Raw genomic sequence first — 21,747 nt, forward strand, 5'->3', positions numbered from 1 at the left:
TTTGAGACATGCAAAAGTTGAGATTTGTCCCAAGTCAGCTTCTGGAAGGTGTGAAATTTATCAAGCCTCAAACCTGAGACAAGGCTGCCTTATAACGCGATCCCCAAGGCTGGATCTGCAAAAATGATCAACTCTCTTGGGTAACTATGGCTCTGCCTATTGGTAAGAAGGCAAGGCTGTGGAATTAATACGAGGCTTAGAGCTGACAGGGCACAGCGTACACGGCGTCTTACTGGGGCCGGAAAGTATATGGCAACCTTGAGCCCCACGTTGACCCTATGATTGGACGTCGTATAAAAATAGCGGGGAAACCCATCCTCTCCGCCATGGCTATTTTTATCCAAGAAAAACAGGCTGCACACTTTAAATGAGACTTGCCAATCTAATCTGTGACGTTATTTCAATGCATCGACCTTCAGGACCTGTTTCATTGGCATGGGGTCACTCAGCATCCGTGATCAAATTGCAATTCTTGATTTTCGTCAATAATTCACGACGTTTCGCAGTCTAGGCCATGACTGTGAGTACAGCATGTAGATGTTATCACTTTTGGATATCGAACATAGCATATATTGGAGAATTCTGCCCAGGAATGTGCGTGATAAGAACAGCTAAGCAGTAAATTGCATAGCTTTGATCATCGTTGCGAACGAGAAGAGTTCTGTTGGTCTAGATGTTCCAGATGTTAAGATCTTCCATAAAATCCATCCTTCAGTAAGCCCGAAAATTGAGTCCAGTCATATACAATCTAAGTTAACTACATAATTACAAAACAATATTAATAGACCGAGGTCGTGTGGGACACCTGGCTTGGAGCATCCATCCTGGTGGTCTCCACCTCAAATGACTTCGATGTAGTCTCCGAAAGAGATTTCGTGGGTTGAGTCTCGCCATCAACAGCTGTTAACTGAGACTGTTCGCCCCACGCTTCCTCGGGTGTTGCCAACGTAAGTAGACCATCCGCCTTTTGCACAATCACAGGCTTCAGCCAAAATTCTTTCTCGTCGTCATTACCAAAGGCACAGCGCTCCGTTCGGCAACCAGTCCGCAGTTCCTCGTCCAATTTGTCGGCATAGATATACGCAGCCTCTCCAGTAATAGCCAACCGCTCATAGGAGTCCATTCCACCTAGCCTCCACTCAGGTATGGGTTTTGACGAGTTACCCATGTAGTACTCAAATCTCACGTTCCCTTCAGCATCTTCTACTCTGCGTCGCTCATAATTGGTACCGGGGCTGAGCGGCAGGTATAATGGGTGCTTGCCATTCTTGCGATTTTGCTCCTTCATTTGTTCCACCCGGAAGTTCACGACAGGGTGAATGAACTCGAAGGTTTCGCCAAGATCTTTGCCATCCTTTGAGCCGTATGATCCCGGTGTGCGCCATTTTTTCCCATTCAGCCAGTACATGGATGTGAAGCTGTCTATCAGTTCACCCGTTCCCCAGCCATAGGCGCGAATTTTTCTATAGGCTGGCTCAATCGCGGAGTCCAGGGGATGCATGATAACTGAAGCCGTTGCTCTGGCAGTGTTATAAATCCAGGTTTTGAGAGACCCTGCTTTCTTGCTCTCTGCAAGGTATTCCTGATTGATCTTTTGGAGGGCCCTCGCGCGCGCATTGTGCTCCTTAATGATGAATCTCTCATCAATCGAAAGATGCGCCTTGATTTGGTCGAGCATCCAAGAAAAGGTAATGCTGGACATCTCTTCCATATCACCGATATTTTGCAATGTCTCGATGTCTCCTCCACCGATGTTTACGTGGTAGCCAGGGAACCACACCTGCTTCAATTCGGAGTGGACTCCCACTCGATTTTCAAACTTGATTCGTGTCCGAGTGGCCTTGTTCCAGGCTCTCGCAGCCTCGTTGACGGCGCGGGCGGCGTCATTTACTTCTTTGTCGGTGGCCTTGCCTCCTGCTTTCAGATCCTTTGCGTCCTGCAAGGCTGTCCAGTACTTTTTTTTGGCCACTTCCTCCTCCGCCTTTTTGACTTCGCAATCCTCGGGGGTAGCTTTCTTGTTTGGTAGGAACCACACTGACGGAGAAAACGCCTGACGATGTTCGTCCAGAGCCAAAGCATGGTAAGCATGCTTGATATCTATGGTTCACTGAGTCAGCGGCCCATTTCGCATACATTCAGGACAAATATGAGGAGGGAGGAAACTTACTCGGTGACAGCCCAACATTGTGCCAGCCATTCTTCCCTGCGGATGGCAATTTCATTCCAAGAACCTGGGGCATTCCTATAGCACCGACAGTGTCGAAGACTCCAACGACTTCAACCTCCTTGGATCCATCCTGTGCCCATTCACCCTCGGGCACCTGCTCATAGACAAACGTCCGGTTGTCCTTTGTGCCAGCACCCTGGTTTTCATCGGCTTTTCCCCACCTCCAATCAAACCAAAGATCACTGCGATCGAACCGCTTTCCGTGTCTGACTTTCTTGTACATGGCCCATAGATCAGGGAACTTGTTCAAGTCTGACTTGTGGCAAATTCCAATGTCCGAAATCAAGCCCGCAATTGTGCGTGCCGTGTACGCGCCGCGTGAGAAACCAAAACACATAATCTTGTCGCCTGGCTTATAGTTTAGCACACAGAAATTGTAGGCCTCGATAACATTCTGCTCCACCCCCTGGCCGAATGCACCCTCCACAACGTCTCCGATCACTCCTGCAGTCGTGCCAACCCCTGAATCATACCAGACAACTTGCTGCCATTGATCGCCCTTCTCGTCTGTGCCTATGTGATTCAGGGCTCGGCACAGGCGGGTAACATTGGATGGGACGTTTTTCTGTCCCGACGTGGCAGACTGCCAGGTACCGTCGCAGCAAATAACAATTCGTTTCCGGATAGCGGCGTGCTGGGCGTCTTTGCGTTGACGAAGAATATAGTCCTCACCCGGGACATAATCGGCATTACCCAGGTCCATGGTGAAAAGCGATATAAACAGACGGTGGAATTATCGACCGGTCGGTAGAGGTGGAAGAAATTGAAGCAGAACGGAGGACTCCACAGTTTCATACTTATACGCCATTATTCTCACGCCTTACAGCATTGGGGGCCTCTTGCTGACACTCAGGCCAACCATCGCCCAGCACTATCCACAATCAACTCATCAGCACGAACTTGTGGAGCTGACACGGGCCAAGCTCCCTAATTATACCAATCATGGATTCCTTGATGGGGACCTGGGACGCTAAGGCCTTCAGCTCCCCCACCCTTTGCCTTTTTCTTCTTCAGCTGCAGGAGTTGTGGATGCGCCTTGTGGGGATCATCTCGGCTCGCATCACCCGTGGGTTCGCTTTGCAGCCAATGACTGCGCGACGAATGCCAATGATACGAACGATCAAGTTCTTCGCTTTTTATGTTTGATCGCATGTGGATGTCATCATGTGCCGATTTTCGAGGAAGTCTGTGCGCAAGGCGGACGGAGAAAGTACGATCTTAGAAGAGCCCCTGAATTAAGGAATCCTTATTGGAACCACTACTCCGTACAGAGTTTCCCATCTTTCACAGCCTTGGCCCCTGCGCCCGACCTTCCCCAGCTGTATTCTCTGTAACTTCACGTATGATTCATGCAGGCGTGGTCATCACTCCACTTCTTGGATGGTGGCGCATTTTCTGGTGGGCCATCAGGACCCGGCAAACCCGCAAAGGCACCCGCACAGCTGGGCCCTGGTCAAGCATAGTGACAACATTGGCAAAGGCCATAAGAAAATAATACGCCACAGCGGTTATGTCCGCTCTAGTGAACCGAGGACTGGACAGCGATGTGGATAACAACTCTAAATAAACACCAATATCTCACAGCACCACTTCGCCAGCCTTGACGATCATAACCTCGGAAACAGTTCTGCCTTTTTTCCACTGAGGGGCTTTTTTTCGCAGACACGACCCGCGTACTGTTAATTCATTGGTTGATTGAAAGTTGTGAAGGCTCATGAAAACCTAGTATCCACCGAGCCAAGGCCCGTACGCTCTCGTTTTCCCCCGGATACGGACGCTCGGATGTTACACAATCTCTCAGCTGTGTTTTTGTTAAAATGGGGAAGAACTCAAAATTACTGGGTATAAAGCCGATGATTCGATGCGCCCACTGTTGGGTTTGGTGTTTTGGTGGACTTGTTGAAGGCGTTGATCTCGTACTCGAAACAGCCTCCAGGTCTCCGTGGGTCTAGGCAGTAAAGATCTGATGTTGTCGCATTGGTTTGGTCGCTGTTCTGACAGCTTACCTGCATATACGAAACAAAAAGGAATGAAAATCTGGGGGCTAATGAGTAAACCTTTTTTCGAGCAAGGTCATGAAGACGTTCTGTGCTCGATCTAAGGAGTGGTGAACGAGAATGGACAAGTCCCCCATGTTGTACCCAGGTGTACTTATCTCCAAGATTGCTTGCTACCTTCTGCAATTTTCTGATGGTTCATTCATTTCTTGATAAGCGACATCGATCTATATGTAAAAATAACGTAAGAGACCTCACAAAAGCCAAATCAGGAACGAAACAAAAGCAACAATATTCTCCAAATCTATGCATTATCGAAAACACCCGAGCCCTATATACAGTATTGTCAGAAAAAAAATATGTAAAGGCTGCGCTGATTTCTGGCAGAAGGTCACTTAGTGTCGTCGCTCTTGAGGATAGTTTCCCTGGTTCTGAGTATGCGCAGGGGATTTTTCGTTCCTACTTTCATAGGCAGGGTTTTGCTGATAGGGAGGAGGAGAGGTTTGCATCGACCTTGAGCCTCCATTCCTCGAGGGGTCGTCGACACCGCGGCTATACTGTTGAGGCGGGTAGCCCTGGTAATTGCCCCCGTAGCCTTGCGAATACTGCGGAGCACTGTAGGGGTTCTGGCCATACGGAAGCTGGCCATACTGATTCTGTGGTTGATAGCCAGGGTGGTAATAAGGCTGTGGCGGCGGAGTCGACTCGTTCTTGCGTTCTTTCTTTTCTCCACTACTGGAACCTCTTTCAAACAACAGTAAGTCTCAAGAAAAGTGGAGTAAGACGAACTTGGAGAGGGCTACTCACTTTTTGCCAATATGGTTGGCGGCGGTTCCAATCAGAGCTGCCCTCAAGATACCCATGATTGGTGTAGATGTTGGTCAACGTTGACAAGTGATTATTTTGAGTGTTCTTGTACACTGGAAGGAGAGATGTGTCTAAATTGTCTGGCGCTGATAGACCTTTTTATAACAATTACGCAGGTCGATCATGTCCCATTTGGCGATGACAATGCGCAATTATGGTGGTGCCCGGTAGTGAGCGGAATTTCTTTGCATTGCGATAGGATATTCTGGGGCTGTCAGATTGAAAGTATCCACATCGAAATCATATTTGCGCGTGCTTTACCCAATATGATACAACGGACCGAAACCGAGCACAGCCCGTGGGGGCTGAGTGGCTCACACTAAACTCAGAACACCCCACTCTAAAGTCTTATCCAGCACCTCTAAACATTTCTCCCGAAACCGAAACTCCCGAAACCGAGGTTTGTCTTCTATTTTCCTTTTGATTGACTGGTTACAGTGTCACGTACGTCTTATTGGTCAAGTGTACAATGCCCCCGCGCCTCAGTCACCGGAAATCCACAACAGGCTGTCTTCGATGTAAATCTCGGAAGGTTAAGGTAAGGAACCCCGTTGGTTTCACGAGGTAGATATTGATGCCCGATTAGTGTGACGAAAAGCGTCCCAGATGCACACACTGCGGCCGACACAGCATCCAATGTGAATATCCATCACTATCGACTCGCATATATGATCCTAGCCAATTCAAGGCCGTGCATGCTCGAGGGCGGAGGGCTGCCGAAGCTCCCAAGCTCGAGGAGCCCTCCCCACATGGAGGGCTGCCAGTCCTTCAAATTCGTCTCATGCACCATTGGGTAACAGCCACTGCAGCTACAATGAGCGCAGCGGACCTGCCAGCCGTTCACGAGATGTGGAGCGTCGCTGTACCCGAGATGGCATTTGAGTATGAGCCACTTCTTCACACATTGCTCGCACTAAGTGCATCACACCGCGCCACATTGTTTCCAGACCAGGCGAATTCTCTGCGGCCTATTCAACATGCCTACATTGACTTTGCTCTTCAGGAACACCGTCCGATGACAGCCGATTTAGATGGGAATACTAGTGAAGCGGTCTGCGCCAATGCAATGTTGCTCTCCTTGTACACTCTGTTCCTCCGATCGGAACCTTCCTCGGATTCCTACGAGCCTCCGTTACTGTGGTTATCCGTGGCGCGGGGCATTCGAACAATTATGAGGACTGTCTTCCATCAGCTCATCCAATCAGACTCCAAGCTCAACCCCTTGTTGTTGGCAAAGCCGCTTCTGTTTCACGAGGGGTTGAGTAACTTCAAGGGAACTGCAAAGCCATTCCATTTTATCCTTGAATATCGTCAAGATGAAGAAAATATTGACGAGAAGACGCAGAAAGCCTATTCTGAGAGCGTCGACTACCTGGAGTGTCTCTATACAGCCTCGAAATCCCCAACATCTAATTGGGTTCTCCGCAAAATGTTCACAGGATTTCCACCAATGGTCCCCCAATTTTATGAGCTGGTTACGGAGAAACGCCCCCGCGCTCTTGTTATCCTCGGGTACTTGTTCGCGTTGGCCAAGAAGGTAGAGAATGTTTGGTGGCTCCAGGGGATTCCTGAGCGGGAGGTGCGTGGAATCGAAAGCATTTTACCAGCTGAATGGAAATGGACCATGGTCTGGCCTCTCAACTTGATTACTGAGGACCCTTCTGTTACATCTGAAGAAGGCAATATTGCAACTGCAACCCCTTCCGCTACATCAAACATAGCAGAGGCTTCATCATAATGAGCTGTCACGAAACTGCCAGGAATCCCATGAAACGCCACTCGGTTGTTATCTACCCGCTTGGCGATAATTGGAATTTCATAGCTCTGACCGATCTCATTAACAGGGAAGAAATTTGGGAGATCGCCAATACCTGAGTCTACGTCACTTGCGACAGTCAAATAGAGGTACTTCAGACCGGGCTGACAAGTGAAGGCGCCGCCACAGAATAATTCGGCTCAGTAGCCCCTATGGAGGGCATACAGAGGACATTCACATGTGTAGGGACGAGATCGTGTTGTGATTCAGCGATAAGAGAAGGCAAACGAGGGGGAATTCCACCTTCTTCCCCCTGGTTAAAGGCTGTCGGGTTAACTTTCGGCCCTCGACAGCACGGTCCGACTGGTCTGTTCTCAATGTCTGAATATTTCCTGCCCTCCCTTGCTTCCACTCAAACACAAGCCATGCGAGGCAAGGATCCGACACCCATGGTCTTCCACCTTGACGATCGCCATGGAAGTAGCTGTTGAAGGATCCAAGGGTGAAAATCCCATCTTCCACCCCTTAACAGAAGAATTCAAGATAAAGACATGTCAATCCCTACATACTCAGTCGATCATTTTATTTCTGTCCCGAGACCCACGCTTTGCATCGCGCGCTTGCATGACCTACCCGCACATCTAATCTAATCGATTCATCGACAAGTAGACATCATGGCCTATCCTCCGATTGAGGCCCTCGAGTTAGCCAGCTTGGTTTTCTTCGGGATTTCAATACTTCCTGTCTGCTACTGTTTTTATATGCATGGCCTGCAGGGCCTCGGTCCATGGCTTAACGCATTCATCTGGAATTCTCTGCGCATCGCCGCTAATGCCATCGCGTTTCATTCGATCGCGACAACTGGTTTGCCCAGTATCATCATCCCACTTGTAATTAACGGGGTCGGTCTCTCGCCGTTTTCATTGGTGTGTCAGGGCTTTGTGAATGAAGCGTGAGTAACAACATCAAGCACTACTGATTGATGGACTAACGAAATCATTCAGCAACTTTTCAATCCGTAAAGACCTCCCGGTTTTTGCGGGAATTTGGGGCTCCATTACTGCCCAGGTACTGATCATCGTTGGTGTGTCTTTGTCGCTGAAGGGTCTCACTGAGCTTGCCATTCTTAAAGCTGGCCTCATTATCTGGCTTCTCGGATGGGTCTATACAGGCGTGTTGATCGTGGGAAGTTGGTCTTGCAAAGGCCACAAGAGACGTCTCCCTGATGAAAAAGTCGTACGTTTTATAGCCGTCCCACGTTTCTCAGGTGGACTTTGACTAACATCTAGGAAGCTTCTGTACGCCGCCACAATTTCTTGGCCACTTGTTGGATTCCGTGTCGTCTATGTGACGTACTGTGGCTATGTTTACCACATCTTTGACCAAGGTGGTATCACAATCGTGTCAGTCTTCGGACTGCTTCCAGAGTTCCTGTGTATGGTCATCTATCTAGGTGCCGGTATCTGGACTCGGAACCTGTCGCGTATACACAAGACTTTACGACAAGAAGAAAAAGCAGCCAAGAAGCAGGCCAAAGCTGGTAACTTGAACTCTTTACCAGGGAGTTCAGAGCCTCTTGAAAAGTTTACTTCTTATTCTGGGTCAGACAATACTCGCACACATGGTGCAGCGAGTATTTCGGGGACTACAGTATGAAATAGGTTTACAACGTAAAACGATACCCTGTGGACTTCCTCATCGCTACTATACATCAACGACTCGGGACTTTTGACCCCACAACCCTGCCCGGACGGAAGAATGGCAGACTCCTGGAACGATTGATCAGATATGCTCGACAATGACACTTTCCACCCAACCGCACCGCGACGAGGATATAGCAAGAATACCCTCGAGCTCCTGGTTTTTTGCACGGAGCAAGAAATTTTGAAGCAAGAGAACAAATGTTTTTCTTGTGCGATCTTCTTCCTGTCCGAGATGGGACTAAAGAAAAGAGGCAAAAAAGAATGACTAGACTGGGGCTCGAGGACCTTATCGGTGTAAACGATACGGTGCAACTCAATCTCCACGCTCAAGTGCTGTGACCGACCGGTGAATCGAACATAAACCCCACCCCACTCCTTTCTCTACTCCACCTCACCAACCACCTCGTGCTACAGATGGTAGACGCGCTTCAACTGCCGAAGATAGGATGTTGAACACTTGGAGAAGCGCCTTCAAGCCAGCCTACTGGCAAACCTACTAACCCACGAGATTTCGCTGCGACACTGCTTGCTGAAGATGTTACTGGTACAACGTTGCATGTATGGGCTTCCAAGGTTTCAAGAGACACCGCATATATATAAAGACATGTATAGTAGACTCGTGATATTTGCCTTTTCGGTTCAGCCGCCGAGCCTGAGGAATATTATTATTATTATTATCGGTTTTTCACTTCGTACCTAGCCGGAACAACTTCCAAGGTTGCGACCTCCCAGGGGAGTCAGTGTCTGCCTACCACCAGTGCACACAGGTCAGGGCAGGGAATGCCCTTAGCACAGATGCTTATAACTCAAGTGCTCTTATTTCCGATGTTAGTATTATAGTCGTTTCACATCGCAGTACTGATACAAACTTGGGGTCAAAGCAAAAGTAGAAGGTTCCGTTTCGCAAGCTATATTTGGCTGATCATCTTCTCCTGCCCTTTCCCATACCAGTCGCTGATGCAAAGATTTTCTTCGCGAAATGTTACTCCTCGCTCCACTTTGGAGTACCATTTCTCCTTCCTTTCAAAATACAGGGAATATGGACGCGGCATATACCAGTGGACTAGTAGCTTCGGCAAAGCGACCGTTAACTCCGACTAGTCGCGGGTAAAGATAGCCAAAAGGGTACAAGGGCCCATGGAGGACCCGCATAAAATTTGCCTCCCAGGTATATGGACCGCTAAGCTTCTAGCGCCACTAAATTACCCGAGCCTGGGCGTCAATAAGCATTTTCCCTAGATTTTCCCTGCTCGACTTAATTAAACCCCAAAATTCTACACAAGAGCAAGCCTATCACTTCGTTTCAAATCTCTGTCTCACCCGGAAGGAAAGCTGGATGCAGAATGCGTGTTTATCAAACGGTACCAGCCGTGCTCTTCATCACGACCCTCGCTGTAGTTCGTGCTACAACGGATACGAGTAGTTCCGCTGGGCTCAACTTTCGACCTGACAATGTGACCTTGAGCGACCTTTACCGTTGGGTTGGATCGTAAGTTGAATATCCGACCCTGAACGCGAGACAAAATATCTTATCAATCACCTTTAGGTACTACAATGGAACCACATATTTTGAATTTTCTGCATATTCTGGATTGGCAGCTTCTGAAACGGAATATTGTCCTGATCTTCGCAATGAAACGATCACTACAAATTATACAACGTTGCTAGCGCTCACAGAGTCAGCCTCATACAACAACCTCGAAGATGACCCAGTAAATGCCTTTTTGACTCTTTGGCCCCCTGGGTTCGACTTCACTTCTGTTCCTTCCGGGAAGTTGATTCAAGAGATGATACCCTCTCTCAAATACGCACTATTTTCGTCCAAGTGAGTCTCATCGCCACAGGCTTAAAATAATATTGAAGATCTTACTAAGAATTACTAGCCCTGTCTATAACAATCTCTCCTTAGACGGTGAAAATAATTTCATCTGGTCCCTTGAGAAAGCTAAGGCCCCGCCCTATAATCTCTCAAGTACAATAGGTGATTATGGGGGTTTCAATTTCTGGGAGGTCAACAGCACAACAGACTGCGGTGAAACCAAAGTTCTCAGCTGGTCATTCGCTCCCATCTCGTTCAATACTACTTTCAACGGGACCATGTTCACAAACCCAGTTGTGAATCTTCAATTTGATCCTACAACTGCAAACCTATCGATGCAGGGATACTTTGCGGCGAGCGCTCTCTCGACAACGGGGCCGGGTTTTCCTCTCGATGCAGAGACCGAGATGACACTTGTGGGTAAGTTCGTTATGAACTTTTCAGGTGTCATCGATAGCTATCATTCTGATATTTTGCGGAATGATACCGAGACTCCGACCTGGCTTCGCACTGTTGGCTATCAGAATAACTCCTTGAATGTTGGCTATACAACTACGTCAGAGGGTATTCAACTAGTAGGATCTTGTTCATTGGCTGCAGTATTACTATTTTTGCACGTGCTTGTTTGTCTCTCTTGATTGCCTATGCAGCAAATAAATTGCTACGCGACGATTCGAGGAGAGCTTCAGGATCAAGGCTGATCGTCTATCCTAGTTAGCAGAAAAGATGTCTACTCTGCTCTAACGCGCTGGAGCGTGGCAATGTAGTTATACCAATTAAACTCAATCTTCAAATAATTCCCAAATCATTGATAATCACCCTCAGTAAACTGCGTACGCCGGAGATGATGGTACCGAATATTCTCTATTCTCGGTGTCAACAGGCAGTTATGGAAGTGTGCGATTAAATTCCAATTTTAAGTCGCTGTATCCAAACGGTCTAACAGGTTGTGCTAATAAATTGTAATTCAGTGGCGTCTGAAAGAATAATGCTAGATTGTGTGCTTCGTACAGCGTACACCTCGGGCACCCCGTGAAACCTTCCAGTTCCAAGCGAGCCGAACGGTCCCGTGCCTAGGTCGCTAAAAGGTCTTTTTTGATCCTAGCACGGAGTATTCTGTCGGGTTTGAGGAAATCTATGGGCCCTGGAGACCTCGACGCCTGAGAAGTGTTCTTCCGATTGAATCGAATGGTACCATCTCCTGTTACGTATTTCCGACCTCGGGACCAGGACGCTGGAGAGTCAAATACTGCAGGAGTGACCTCTCAGATTGTACTAACCGAATAGAGTCAACTTATATAGCGCAAAGATGGGGCGGGGCACGGGAATGGCAGAATTTTCCTGGGTATGGAGTTGGTAGAGAAATTCTGGACAAAAAGCGCAACCGAAGCCGCTCTATCCGGAGGGTTCCAGGGTTCCAGGGTTCCAAGGGTTCAGTGTTTTGAGCTTTCACCAAGATTTCGCTTCGTACATGAGACGAGTGGACCTTTGTGCCGTATATTGGAAAGCCAACATCTAAGGAGAAAGGCTTTGTTGATGGAAATCAGCGCCACTAAATGTTCAACGCCGGAGCCATTGAAACTCTGAAATCCGTCCGCACCTTTGTCCATTATTTGCTACCAGAAGTGGAAAAATCTCTTTTTGCTCGCTCCTGTGAGGCTCCAGTATAGGGGTGGGGTGTCTGAAAATTTCAATCCCATGGATCGCACTTCACTTCTCATCATAAGCAACATGCCTCTCCTGGGATTATCTTGTCCGGCCCTGAGCTTGGTCATTGCTGCCCAAATCTGAGTACCATTCAAGGAGTTTTTTTTTGGATTACAAGTCTACATAGTATAGGACCAAGGCTTCACTCCATGAAAACATCCATGCATCCACGTTGCACCTGTGCTCAGATAATGCTATCTCCCCATGGCATGGGTAGCTTAACTTGCGCCAGGACCACAGTAGACTCGGAAGGCTTGAAGGTTGCAAATTGTCAACTGGCAATGGGAATTGGAGAAACTCTAGGGACCCTCAATTAAGCAAGTTCAAAGTCCACGGGTAAAAGTCTTGAATATCGAATAGTTGCCTTTACTGATATGAGAAACTTTTTCCCTAGATGGTGGAATAATCAACAAATTTGGATAGATTCGAATGAATATGGGAAATCATAAATGTGACATTAAAACTATATGCAAAAGCAGTATTTCTGTCTATACAAGTCAAGAAGCAGACATCTAAACTAGTCTTCGTCCCCGAATGTATACAAGCTCTGCTCTCAGTGGACAGTAGGCAAGTTGGCCGAAAGAGGCAGCTTGCGAGACGAGTTACCGACATACACCTTCTTGGGGGTCTTAGTGACAACCCAGTTCTGGGCTGCGACATCCCAGCTGGAGAGATCGCGGCGGTTCAGGGTGGTGGTCCACTGGAGCTTCTGGCCAGGGGCGATGGTGACACGGTCGAAGGCGCGCAGGACCTTTGGTGGGTCATTGGCACCGCCAAGGGAGACATACTAGATCATATGGTTAGATGTTATATTTGAAAAGGGGTTGAATTCGGGAAAAACTCACGAGCTGGGGAACTTCGTCACCGGTCATGGAGCCGGTGTTGGTGATGGTGGCAGTGACCTGGACCAAATCCTCAAAGAGACCTGAGTTGCCACCACTGGGGCCGCTAGCGGGCAGAAGAGGCTGAGCAGATCCGTTGGTAGCTCCAGCAGGAACGTACTTCGAGGTCTTCTCTCCGTAGTAAGGGTCACCAGATGACTCCTTAAGGTTGGTGGAGTTCAACCAGGGGTAGAGGTACTGAGTGACACGCTTGATGTTCTTGGGGAAGAGGTAATCGGAAACAGGGCCAACCTTGCCCAGAACGGGGGCAGCCTTGGACCAACCAGTGGTCTTGACGTACTTGTCGGCGTTCAAAGCCTTGACCTCCAGATCGGAGAACTCAAAGTCGGTGTAACTCATACCAAAGCCGAACTCGTAGATTGGCTCGGCGCCATCCTTGTCGAAGCGGCGGTAATCAATGAAGACACCGTCCGTGAAATCATCCTGAGGAGCGCCGATACCGTTGTTGGGCTCAGTAAGGATAGAGGCGCCGTACTGCTTGCGGGTCTTGCCCCAGGTGAAGGGAGTTTTGGCTCCGGGGTTGACGCGGCCGTAAAGGACATCCACCAAGCTCCGGCCACTCTCCTGGCCAGGCAGACCAGCCCAGAGGATAGCAGTGATGTTGGGGTTAGTATACCAGTCGTCAATCAAGACGGCGCTGGGGGTGTGCATGATAACGATTGTGTTGTTGCAGTTCTCCGAGGCGGCCTTGATAACTGCTTCGCCATTCTTCCAGAGAGTCATGTTCTTGCGGTCACCTTCATTGCTATCGACGTTGATGTAACCCTCACCGGAGTCGGCATTGACAAATACTAGGGAAACACTAGAATGGAATAAGTCAGCGATAATTTAGAACAGGGACGTGGAGTTACGAACCTGGACAGGGCGGCGATGGCGGCAATCTGATCAATATTTCCGTTGTCGGTCACAGAGAAGACATTGGTCTGACCATTACCGTAGTTCAGAACCTCATTCTGGATAGCCTGCTCGGGAGTGATAAGGTAAGGGAAGTTGGCAGATCCACTACCCCAGCCCATAGCCAAAGTACCATTGTCACAACCACGGTCAGAGCAACCGTTGGCGCCGGCAGGGTTGGAGCCCGCATCCTCACCCAAGATTCCGACATAACGCTCGTTGTGAGTCAGAGGCAGACCACCATTGTTCTTCAGGAGCACAGTGCTGTCGGCACCGATCTTGCGGATGACTTCGGCGTGATCACGCTGCACGTTGACGCGCTCATTGAGCTTGACAAAGTTCTCGCTCACCATGAAGTGCTCGTAGCCGTACTCGTCGCGAGTCCAGGAGCTGAAGTTCGGGGGAGTACGGTGGCGGTCACGACCAACCTTGTAGTAGGCTGCCATGATACGAGTGGCCATGTCGTCAATGCGCCATTCGGGGATAGTACCGTTCAGGACGGAAATGGTCAGGTTGGTACCCCAGAACGAGTAGGGACTACCCAGGATAACATCACCGGGCATAGACATGTCCAGACCAGCAAGAGCATCACCAACACCACTGTGGTGGGCACCCCAATCACTCATAACGAAGCCCTGGAAACCAAGCTCACTCTTCAGCAGCTTGTTCAAGGTGTGACTGTTAGAGCAACCGTAGCTGTTGTTGATCTGGTTGTAGGAGCACATGATGGATCCCACGCCAGCACGCACGGCATCGACGAAGGGCCAGAGGTAAAGCTCGTGCATCGTAGTGTCATCAATGTTGGCGCTGATACTCTCGGTAATGTTGTATCCGTAGCCCTGAGCCTCGCTGGACTGGCGGAAATGCTCCTGCTCGTTTCCGATATAGTGCTTGGCACAAGCAATGATACCAGCATCTTGCATTCCCTTGATGGTTTCAGCCATCATCACACCAGTGAGGACGGGGTCAGGAGAGAAACCCTCCCAGACACGGCCACCGTCGGGGTTCTTGCCCAAAGGACCAGCAACGGGTCCCAACTGGACATCAACACCCTTATCCCGGTGCTCCTCGCCCATGGCCATACCACGAGCGTAGGCCAGTCTCTTGTCAAAAGTCGCGGCAACATTGATACCGGCGGAGAAACCCGAGTTGTAATCGCCTGTTCGTTATAAGTCAGTTCCTGAAATTCAAGTTGTCGAATCACAGCTCCACATACTGTCACGAACACCCAGAGGCGAATCTTGCATGCACATGCCCCACATTCCTAGTCTTTACAATCATGTCAATTTATTTTCGTTCTGGCGCGCGACTTTGATTGCGGATCTTACCTCGGAATACCTCCAGTCTCTCCCACACAACGTTCTTGCTCCCATCTAATGTTGTTAGTTTACGAGCATCACGCGACTTTGTTTACCACATACCCAGCACCAGTAGTCAGATTGACCTTCTCAGCCAATGTCAAGTTGGACACGAATTCGACGGCGCGTCTGTGAGCCTCTGCCCACTCGCCTTGGCCGGTCATCCATGGGGAGGGATAGAAGGGAGGTGAATATGCCAATTCCTATCGCGTTGTCAAGTTAGCCTCTGGATGTAATGCGCATCAATGGCTTCTTAATCTCACCTTGGCACTAGCCACCGAAGCAGCGCCCAAAAGGCCTGCTTCCAGCAAACCAAACTTCATGGTTGCTGGGATAATAGCAAAGCAAATTTAAGAACTCAAATATATTGAGTGTACTTAATCGCCAAGCGAGGGAAGGTTGAAGAGATTGACAAGCACGATCGTAATCCGAAAATTGCTGAGGGACAGGAGACTATTTAAATGCTAAATTGTGGATTATTTACAGGGACAGGGGAATCACAGTATGGCGTAGTGCTCCACTAGAATTCCAAGACGGGGGAGCTGGGAAGTGTGGAGAAACCAGTAAGGATCGACAAATAGTTGGAGTTTGTGTACTAGGGGCGTAATACAATGTTTAGGTCTTGTTTTTGCTTGGCACACACGATCGCGTTAACTTCAATGATTTGTTGATCAAACATCCGCCATATGTCCCTGAGGAAGGGAGAAAGTAATGCGAGTGGCTGGACACGCGAGGAGACGCTCAAGTATGGACCCTGCATTGGCCCCATTCCCGATCAAGGGATAGGACAATCCCTTTCTTGCATGTAGAGTGATAATCCCATTCACTCGCGATCGGATCTGATTCTAGTGTAATACTTTCCAATACATACACGATCAAACAGGGTCTCGCCAAGTTCCTGATGCCGAGTGTGCCGGGGAACGGGCACTTGCCGCCTAAACTCCGGGTGAATGCCATTGCTACCATGCCACTCCTTGGCGTGTTGAGCTCCGCTAATTCCCCGCCTCGCTCCATGCCTTCCAGGAATGTTCTTCGCGGTTTGACAGCGGGGTAATTCTCCGTCGCATTCCAGTCAGACAAGGCCTTTGTCAGCTACAGTAAGAGAAGTGTAATTCAGCTGCGGTCCCTTAATTTTGAATAGATTTCGGCAGTGAGGGAATATCGGGTCATGCCATTGATCTTCACTCGTATTGCCAAATGAGGGAAATCCCCGTAGGTCATTTTAGGTGACTTCCCACTGGGTCTTGAAGCAATACAAACCAACCGTATTCACGTATGCTACCTCTGCGTGGAGTCCGTGGCATGGTGGCGCTCATTTGCATACGGCGTGGCGGCGTACTTAAGGTACCCAAACACAGCCAGGCTTATGTTTGTTCTATGGATTGGGTTTTCTTGCACCCATGGTACGACTACTACTTTATAGTTCCCCGGGGCCCATACTTGACATGTTGAAAAATCCAGTCTTGTTCCCAACTTGAAAGTAATGTTTCCAACAGTAATTGTTATTTTTCTCAGTTCATTGCATCGGATCTCCAAGGATTTTGTGGGGACTAGTGCGGCCGGGGTTTGTTATGCGGGGCTCCAGTCCCCCCGGGTCGTATGCACTCCGGATGAGAACTTTGGCGGGGCTCATATTACCTTATGCTCATGATTAATAATTCATGACTGAAACTATTACAGAATACAGAGTAGATTAATATGAAGAGGGGTCATTCCAACACCTTCCAATATTGGCTAGGTAGTTCCTCTTGGCAACGCCCAACCTTGGAAGATATGTTGCGTCCCGCGCGATGAAGTCACCCGACCCCGACCTGCTAAGCCCGGGCCCGTGCCGTGCTAAGTCGGGGTCCGATCTCTTTTGGTATACCGACCTTGTCTAAATGTAACTTCCAAAGGTTCACGCCTTATTTCTGTCACCCTTCACTTCTGAGGGGTTTTGTTTCAATCGGAATTCATTTCGGCGCGAACTTGGCTTCTCACCAATAAGTATACCCAACATCTACTCGCGCGCCATGAAGAGGCTGCTCAAGACACTAATTGGCGCTCTCCAATTTGACCATTTAGTTGAGCATAGTTTTCGATCTCAAATTCATCGTGCCATCATTTAATCAACTTAATCTATTCCGCGTTTTCATGTTTCCAATAAAAAACAAATCCCCATGTTTAGTCGGCACTTGTCCGGGCCGAGATTCTTGCTCGGCAAGGGTGGAGAACGCCCAAGTATTTCACTAGTGCACGGGGTCGCAACTTTGTGGAGTGCATATTCTGGGGAGGTCAGTGTAATGTGAGATGATTTATCATAGAATGTCTACCAAATTCTATTCTAGACTGTGAACGAAAGTATTGTATGGAGACAAGGACCAAAGCCGATCCCTACTCAATTGGCTCTTTAATCTAATGTACCAGAAATCATACCGATGCAGAGACACATTTCCCTTCTTCACGGCTAATAATCGGTAAATTGCTCCACTGTTCTCCACTGCACGATACTTGGAAAACTCTCTTCGGCGATATTGGTATGAGACTTCAATTAATCAAGGGCTATGGCCTCGTAAGGTCCCCTCAAAGCTTGGCGGCTGCTATATATTCTCTAGTCAAAATATAGCTACTAACTATGGCAACTACAAGGAGAAGTTACTGGAAGAGACAGGTGCATACGTTCACGAGAAAAGAGTTGATATTTCTGTAGCATCCTCAAACAATTGAAATTCAGGCAGAAACCAGGCCATTATGGATTATCAACTGGGGTTTTAAATTGCAGACTACATCCTGTAGCCAGGAACTGTTCTCTATTGATTTGCAGGGCCATTAAAATCTGTCTTCAAGCGGGAAATTCCTAGTCTACGTGACTCGGCAATCTATTCGGCTTTGTCGTTGGGTAAGAGAAAAACAAATGTACATAAGATCAACTCCATCGCCTCGGTGATCACGTCTGAAGTAATGGGGCACACAGACTAGATTCCTGTCTGGACACCTAATTAGGCTTGTTGCCCTTCTTTGGAAAAGGCTCCGCAGTAGAGTAATCATTACTACTTACATTCATCATGCCACTATCGCTCAGCATCAAAGATTTCAGATTTAGATTCATTCTGCCGATAAATACAAGATTTGTGTCTACATGTATCGGTTCTAATCGAATCGGCATTCGTTGGTACGACAACGACCCAATCTATTGCTTGATTTATCTTTTTGTCAATGTAGGATGGAACTGATACGGGATCTCATTACCACCAGCGGATCAAAAGTTGCGAAAGCGATTCGTCGAGAAAGCGGTTCGTCAGCAGCAAGGTATATGAGGTCACTGAGCATCGAAACAATCCGGACTTTGCTCATTTGAAGCAGATGTTCTGGGATGGATTCACAAACCAGGCTAAAGGTGACCGCCTCTCGATCTGTATTGTCGGTATCGTATACGATACTACGGATTGCATGCAATATCACCCCGGGGGTGCTAGTGTGATCAATAAATATGCTGGTTTGGATGCTACGTGGGCTTTTCACGGAGGTCATCATGAACATTCCCTGGCGGCTCAAGGTCTTTTAGCAATTATGCGAGTTGGTTTGATCAGGACCGCACAGAATTCCAGATAGGCAAGAGAACCTAGTAGATGATTAGATAAAACCAGACTTGGCTGTTCCGTTTCAGCTGTGTATATCGGTTCCTTGAGCAAAATGTTTTCTTAACTCGCTCTCTCGCCTTTTTCCCTCCTCACGTGGAGGAGGTAAGATATATTGGTGTAAGAGGTAGTGGCTACATACTAGCAGCGACAGGCAGGTTTCCTAGTGGACTTTATTCCTTGCCCTGATTAGTGATGCCCTGATTGGTACTCGGTCCACTTTTCCCCCGCGAAAGAAACAAGCCAAAAAAACAGAGCCAAAAGATTTTGACAAAAAGATAACAGGCCCGAGCCGTGGATCGAACACGGGACCTCGCGCAGGAGTGCTTAGGAGTTGCTGCCCTAAGCGCGAATCATACCACTAGACCACCCGGGCTGTTCTTGATGCAGGGATTTGAATTTATGGATACATAAGGGGAAAATCATGATATCCGTGCAGAAAGTGGCCTCGACACAATTGGTGGTCCTTATACTAGGACGAAGCACCACCGAACGCCACACGTCTCTGTTTGGACTATTGGGAATTTTTGACCGCTTCCTGAGTATATACTTATTAGAAAAAATCAATTACTGATCTCATCTAGTATTTGAAACAAGATATTGTTCTGAACACGGCAGCCATCGCCCCGTCCTTTAGAAAATCCCGAACAGAGCCTCTGCCGAAGCTCTTCTATATCGGTGCCTCGTGCATTGCACTGAGCAATGAGATCTTCTGCGATGGCACAAAGAGTCGTGTTCAGCACGTCTTCTTCAGATGACCATATAACCGATTGCTCCTCTGGGCAGTTGCAGAGAGACGGAGTTGAGCCTCCCGCCTGAGGCAACGATTTATCTCCTGGTGGCGAAGGTGGTTGTGAAACGACCTTGTTGCAACTCAATATGGAAATGGCTTCTTTCTTTGGTCGAGGAGTTGCGGGTATTGCGACTTTGCGATCCATCACTGTTCCTTGGCCAGCCAAAGTAACATACTGATGGATTAGATCCGTGGACACTCCCAACGAGCCTAGCAGGATTTTGAGGTTCTGATTTTCTGCCTCTAATTTCTGTATAGCAAGTCGATGCTCTATATCTTTTTGTTGTGTTTGCTCTTTGTGGACTGCCAGTTGCTGTTCGAGTTCCCGAACATACTCTTGCTTTCTCGCACGGCTTTTACGTTGGTTCTCACGCACACGGGCCAGCCGTTTCAAGTCCTTGATCAAAAGTCAGATTTCACTCAACATTTTGAAAGGAATGTGAACAAACCTTGTGTTTATCTTCCGGGTCCATTACTGAGGTGGTTGCAGGATCTGACTTTGAAGAGTCTGGTCTTTAGAGTTAAAAATCGGCTATACTGCTTTGGGCCGCCTTTGGTGCCCGAGACTTCAGGCGCCGCTGGATTGAGACACAAGCTGGATTACTTTCTATCAAAGGTAGTCCGTAATGTTCCGCAACATGCCAAGGACTAGAAGTAATTCTTAAGTTCAACAGGGATGTAATCTCCCCAGAAAAGGAGAAATCCCAGCCGATTGGGTCAACCCCGGAATGCACGAGCCCTGGCGTGGGGTAAAGATCATTCGATCGAGAATCGAGGTATACTCCTCTGCGAAGATAAATTCATTAAGCAAAGTCCAAGTCCCAACAGTTCGGTGCAAATCAGGACCTAAACCGCCCCGTGCCGCACAGTTGCCCGCAAACGATCATCCTCGGGCACAACGACGTCACTCGCCGTCAGTCGCGGCGAACTGTGGCATTCCCCAGCATTTTTCTTGCGCTAAAGCAAACTAGTTGGATTCCTATTTGCCTCTCACGCGAACACTCTTCCCATATCGCACGAACCTTTCTCTTCGATTTCGTACTATTCACAGTCACGCGACTATATCTTATATACTTGCGATTTGGTCGCAATATCGCAAACCCCATCATTCACCATGGTCTCCACACGACATCACCCTAAGGAATTTCCTTCACCCACGCAAGCCGCAAAAGAGCTGGTTAAGTCCTCACCTGCGCCTACCACTACCGGCAATTCGCGCAAATGGGTTCATACACCGTCAGTCGCCGTGACCCTCTGGCTTGTCTTTTCTGTGCCGTTGGTGGTGTGGGATGCTGGCTATGTGTTGTTGCGACCGCATAGTATGCCCGGTGGCCGCTTGCACTCCCCCATCTGGACCCCCTACGCGCTTTACGGTAAAATCGACTATATATACGGCTGGCCCGCATTTAATGCGCGCAACGGTTTTACCGCTGCGCAAACTGCGCTGAACGTCGTGGAAACTCTGGGTTACCTCTACTACCTGTTCATTGTGTACCACCACGGCGCAACGGTCGTGAGTGGTCGCAGCGCACCGAAGCAGAAGAAGGGCTTCGTTTGGTTGTTGACAGGCGAAAAAGTCGTCGCGGGCCGGACTGGCGCGATTGCGCTCATGGTCGCGTATACTGCGTCTGTTATGACTCTCAGCAAGACCATCCTCTACTGTAAGCTGACCTTGATCCTTGGAAACAAAATCTGCCCTGGTCCGCCGAATCAAGCTAACCTGTGCAGGGCTGAATGAATTCTTCTCTGGCTTTGATAATATTGGTCACAATGATGCTTTAACTCTGATTGTGTTGTGGATGATTCCGAAGTGAGTACTGAATTTTATCCGTGCGAGAATTATGGCTAATAGTGTATTCAATAGTGGCCTGTGGATTGTCTTCCCCACTTACAGCATCTACTCTCTTGGGAGCGAGATCCTCACTTCATTGGAACTGGCGAGCCCTCGTGCTCGTGTGGGACGTCCCAAATCCTCATAGGAACTGAGACAATGTCGAGTGTGGAGTAGCAAGAGGATGCATGTGCAATTCGACATGATCGGATTGTAAATGGGCAGAAACAGACGACGAACGATTATGGGTATGTTAAAAATCCTACCTACCTGTCA

At 48.5% G+C, this 21,747-nt stretch overlaps 8 protein-coding genes across 8 annotated transcripts; 4 read left to right on the forward strand and 4 right to left on the reverse strand.

Moving 5' to 3' along the window:
- Nucleotides 1-778: 778 nt before the first annotated feature.
- N7503_005725 (T6SS phospholipase effector Tle1-like catalytic domain-containing protein) lies at nt 779-2,930 on the reverse strand (the record flags this gene model as incomplete). The annotated part of the gene is made up of 2 exons (XM_057065272.1): nt 779-2,097; nt 2,168-2,930. The coding sequence occupies 2 exons, from the start codon at nt 2,928-2,930 to the stop codon at nt 779-781; spliced, it is 2,082 nt and encodes a 693-aa protein (XP_056923015.1).
- Nucleotides 2,931-4,619: 1,689 nt separating this feature from the next.
- N7503_005726 (uncharacterized protein) lies at nt 4,620-5,087 on the reverse strand (the record flags this gene model as incomplete). The annotated part of the gene is made up of 2 exons (XM_057065273.1): nt 4,620-4,968; nt 5,032-5,087. The coding sequence occupies 2 exons, from the start codon at nt 5,085-5,087 to the stop codon at nt 4,620-4,622; spliced, it is 405 nt and encodes a 134-aa protein (XP_056923016.1).
- A 473-nt stretch (nt 5,088-5,560) lies between these two features.
- On the forward strand, nt 5,561-6,829 carry N7503_005727 (Zn(II)2Cys6 transcription factor domain-containing protein; the record flags this gene model as incomplete). Its single annotated transcript, XM_057065274.1, has 2 exons — nt 5,561-5,629; nt 5,678-6,829. 2 exons carry the CDS (start codon nt 5,561-5,563, stop codon nt 6,827-6,829), a joined length of 1,221 nt encoding a protein of 406 aa, XP_056923017.1.
- Nucleotides 6,830-7,521: 692 nt separating this feature from the next.
- On the forward strand, nt 7,522-8,503 carry N7503_005728 (uncharacterized protein; the record flags this gene model as incomplete). The annotated part of the gene is made up of 3 exons (XM_057065275.1): nt 7,522-7,799; nt 7,852-8,083; nt 8,141-8,503. 3 exons carry the CDS (start codon nt 7,522-7,524, stop codon nt 8,501-8,503), a joined length of 873 nt encoding a protein of 290 aa, XP_056923018.1.
- Nucleotides 8,504-9,893: 1,390 nt separating this feature from the next.
- On the forward strand, nt 9,894-11,113 carry N7503_005729 (uncharacterized protein; the record flags this gene model as incomplete). Its single annotated transcript, XM_057065276.1, has 4 exons — nt 9,894-10,039; nt 10,097-10,375; nt 10,434-10,944; nt 11,084-11,113. 4 exons carry the CDS (start codon nt 9,894-9,896, stop codon nt 11,111-11,113), a joined length of 966 nt encoding a protein of 321 aa, XP_056923019.1.
- A 1,516-nt stretch (nt 11,114-12,629) lies between these two features.
- N7503_005730 (beta-glucosidase) lies at nt 12,630-15,553 on the reverse strand (the record flags this gene model as incomplete). Its single annotated transcript, XM_057065277.1, has 7 exons — nt 12,630-12,863; nt 12,922-13,780; nt 13,834-15,031; nt 15,089-15,141; nt 15,201-15,245; nt 15,294-15,433; nt 15,494-15,553. The coding sequence occupies 7 exons, from the start codon at nt 15,551-15,553 to the stop codon at nt 12,630-12,632; spliced, it is 2,589 nt and encodes an 862-aa protein (XP_056923020.1).
- Nucleotides 15,554-19,410: 3,857 nt separating this feature from the next.
- N7503_005731 (bZIP transcription factor) lies at nt 19,411-20,113 on the reverse strand (the record flags this gene model as incomplete). Its single annotated transcript, XM_057065278.1, has 2 exons — nt 19,411-20,037; nt 20,090-20,113. 2 exons carry the CDS (start codon nt 20,111-20,113, stop codon nt 19,411-19,413), a joined length of 651 nt encoding a protein of 216 aa, XP_056923021.1.
- Nucleotides 20,114-20,754: 641 nt separating this feature from the next.
- N7503_005732 (uncharacterized protein) lies at nt 20,755-21,619 on the forward strand (the record flags this gene model as incomplete). The annotated part of the gene is made up of 3 exons (XM_057065279.1): nt 20,755-21,301; nt 21,369-21,450; nt 21,505-21,619. 3 exons carry the CDS (start codon nt 20,755-20,757, stop codon nt 21,617-21,619), a joined length of 744 nt encoding a protein of 247 aa, XP_056923022.1.
- Between the last annotated feature and the right edge of the window lie 128 nt (nt 21,620-21,747).

This window comes from Penicillium pulvis (genome assembly GCF_028828015.1).
Source record: "Penicillium pulvis strain IBT 33274 chromosome Unknown contig_23_segment0_segment0, whole genome shotgun sequence".
Lineage (NCBI taxonomy): Eukaryota > Fungi > Ascomycota > Eurotiomycetes > Eurotiales > Aspergillaceae > Penicillium > Penicillium pulvis.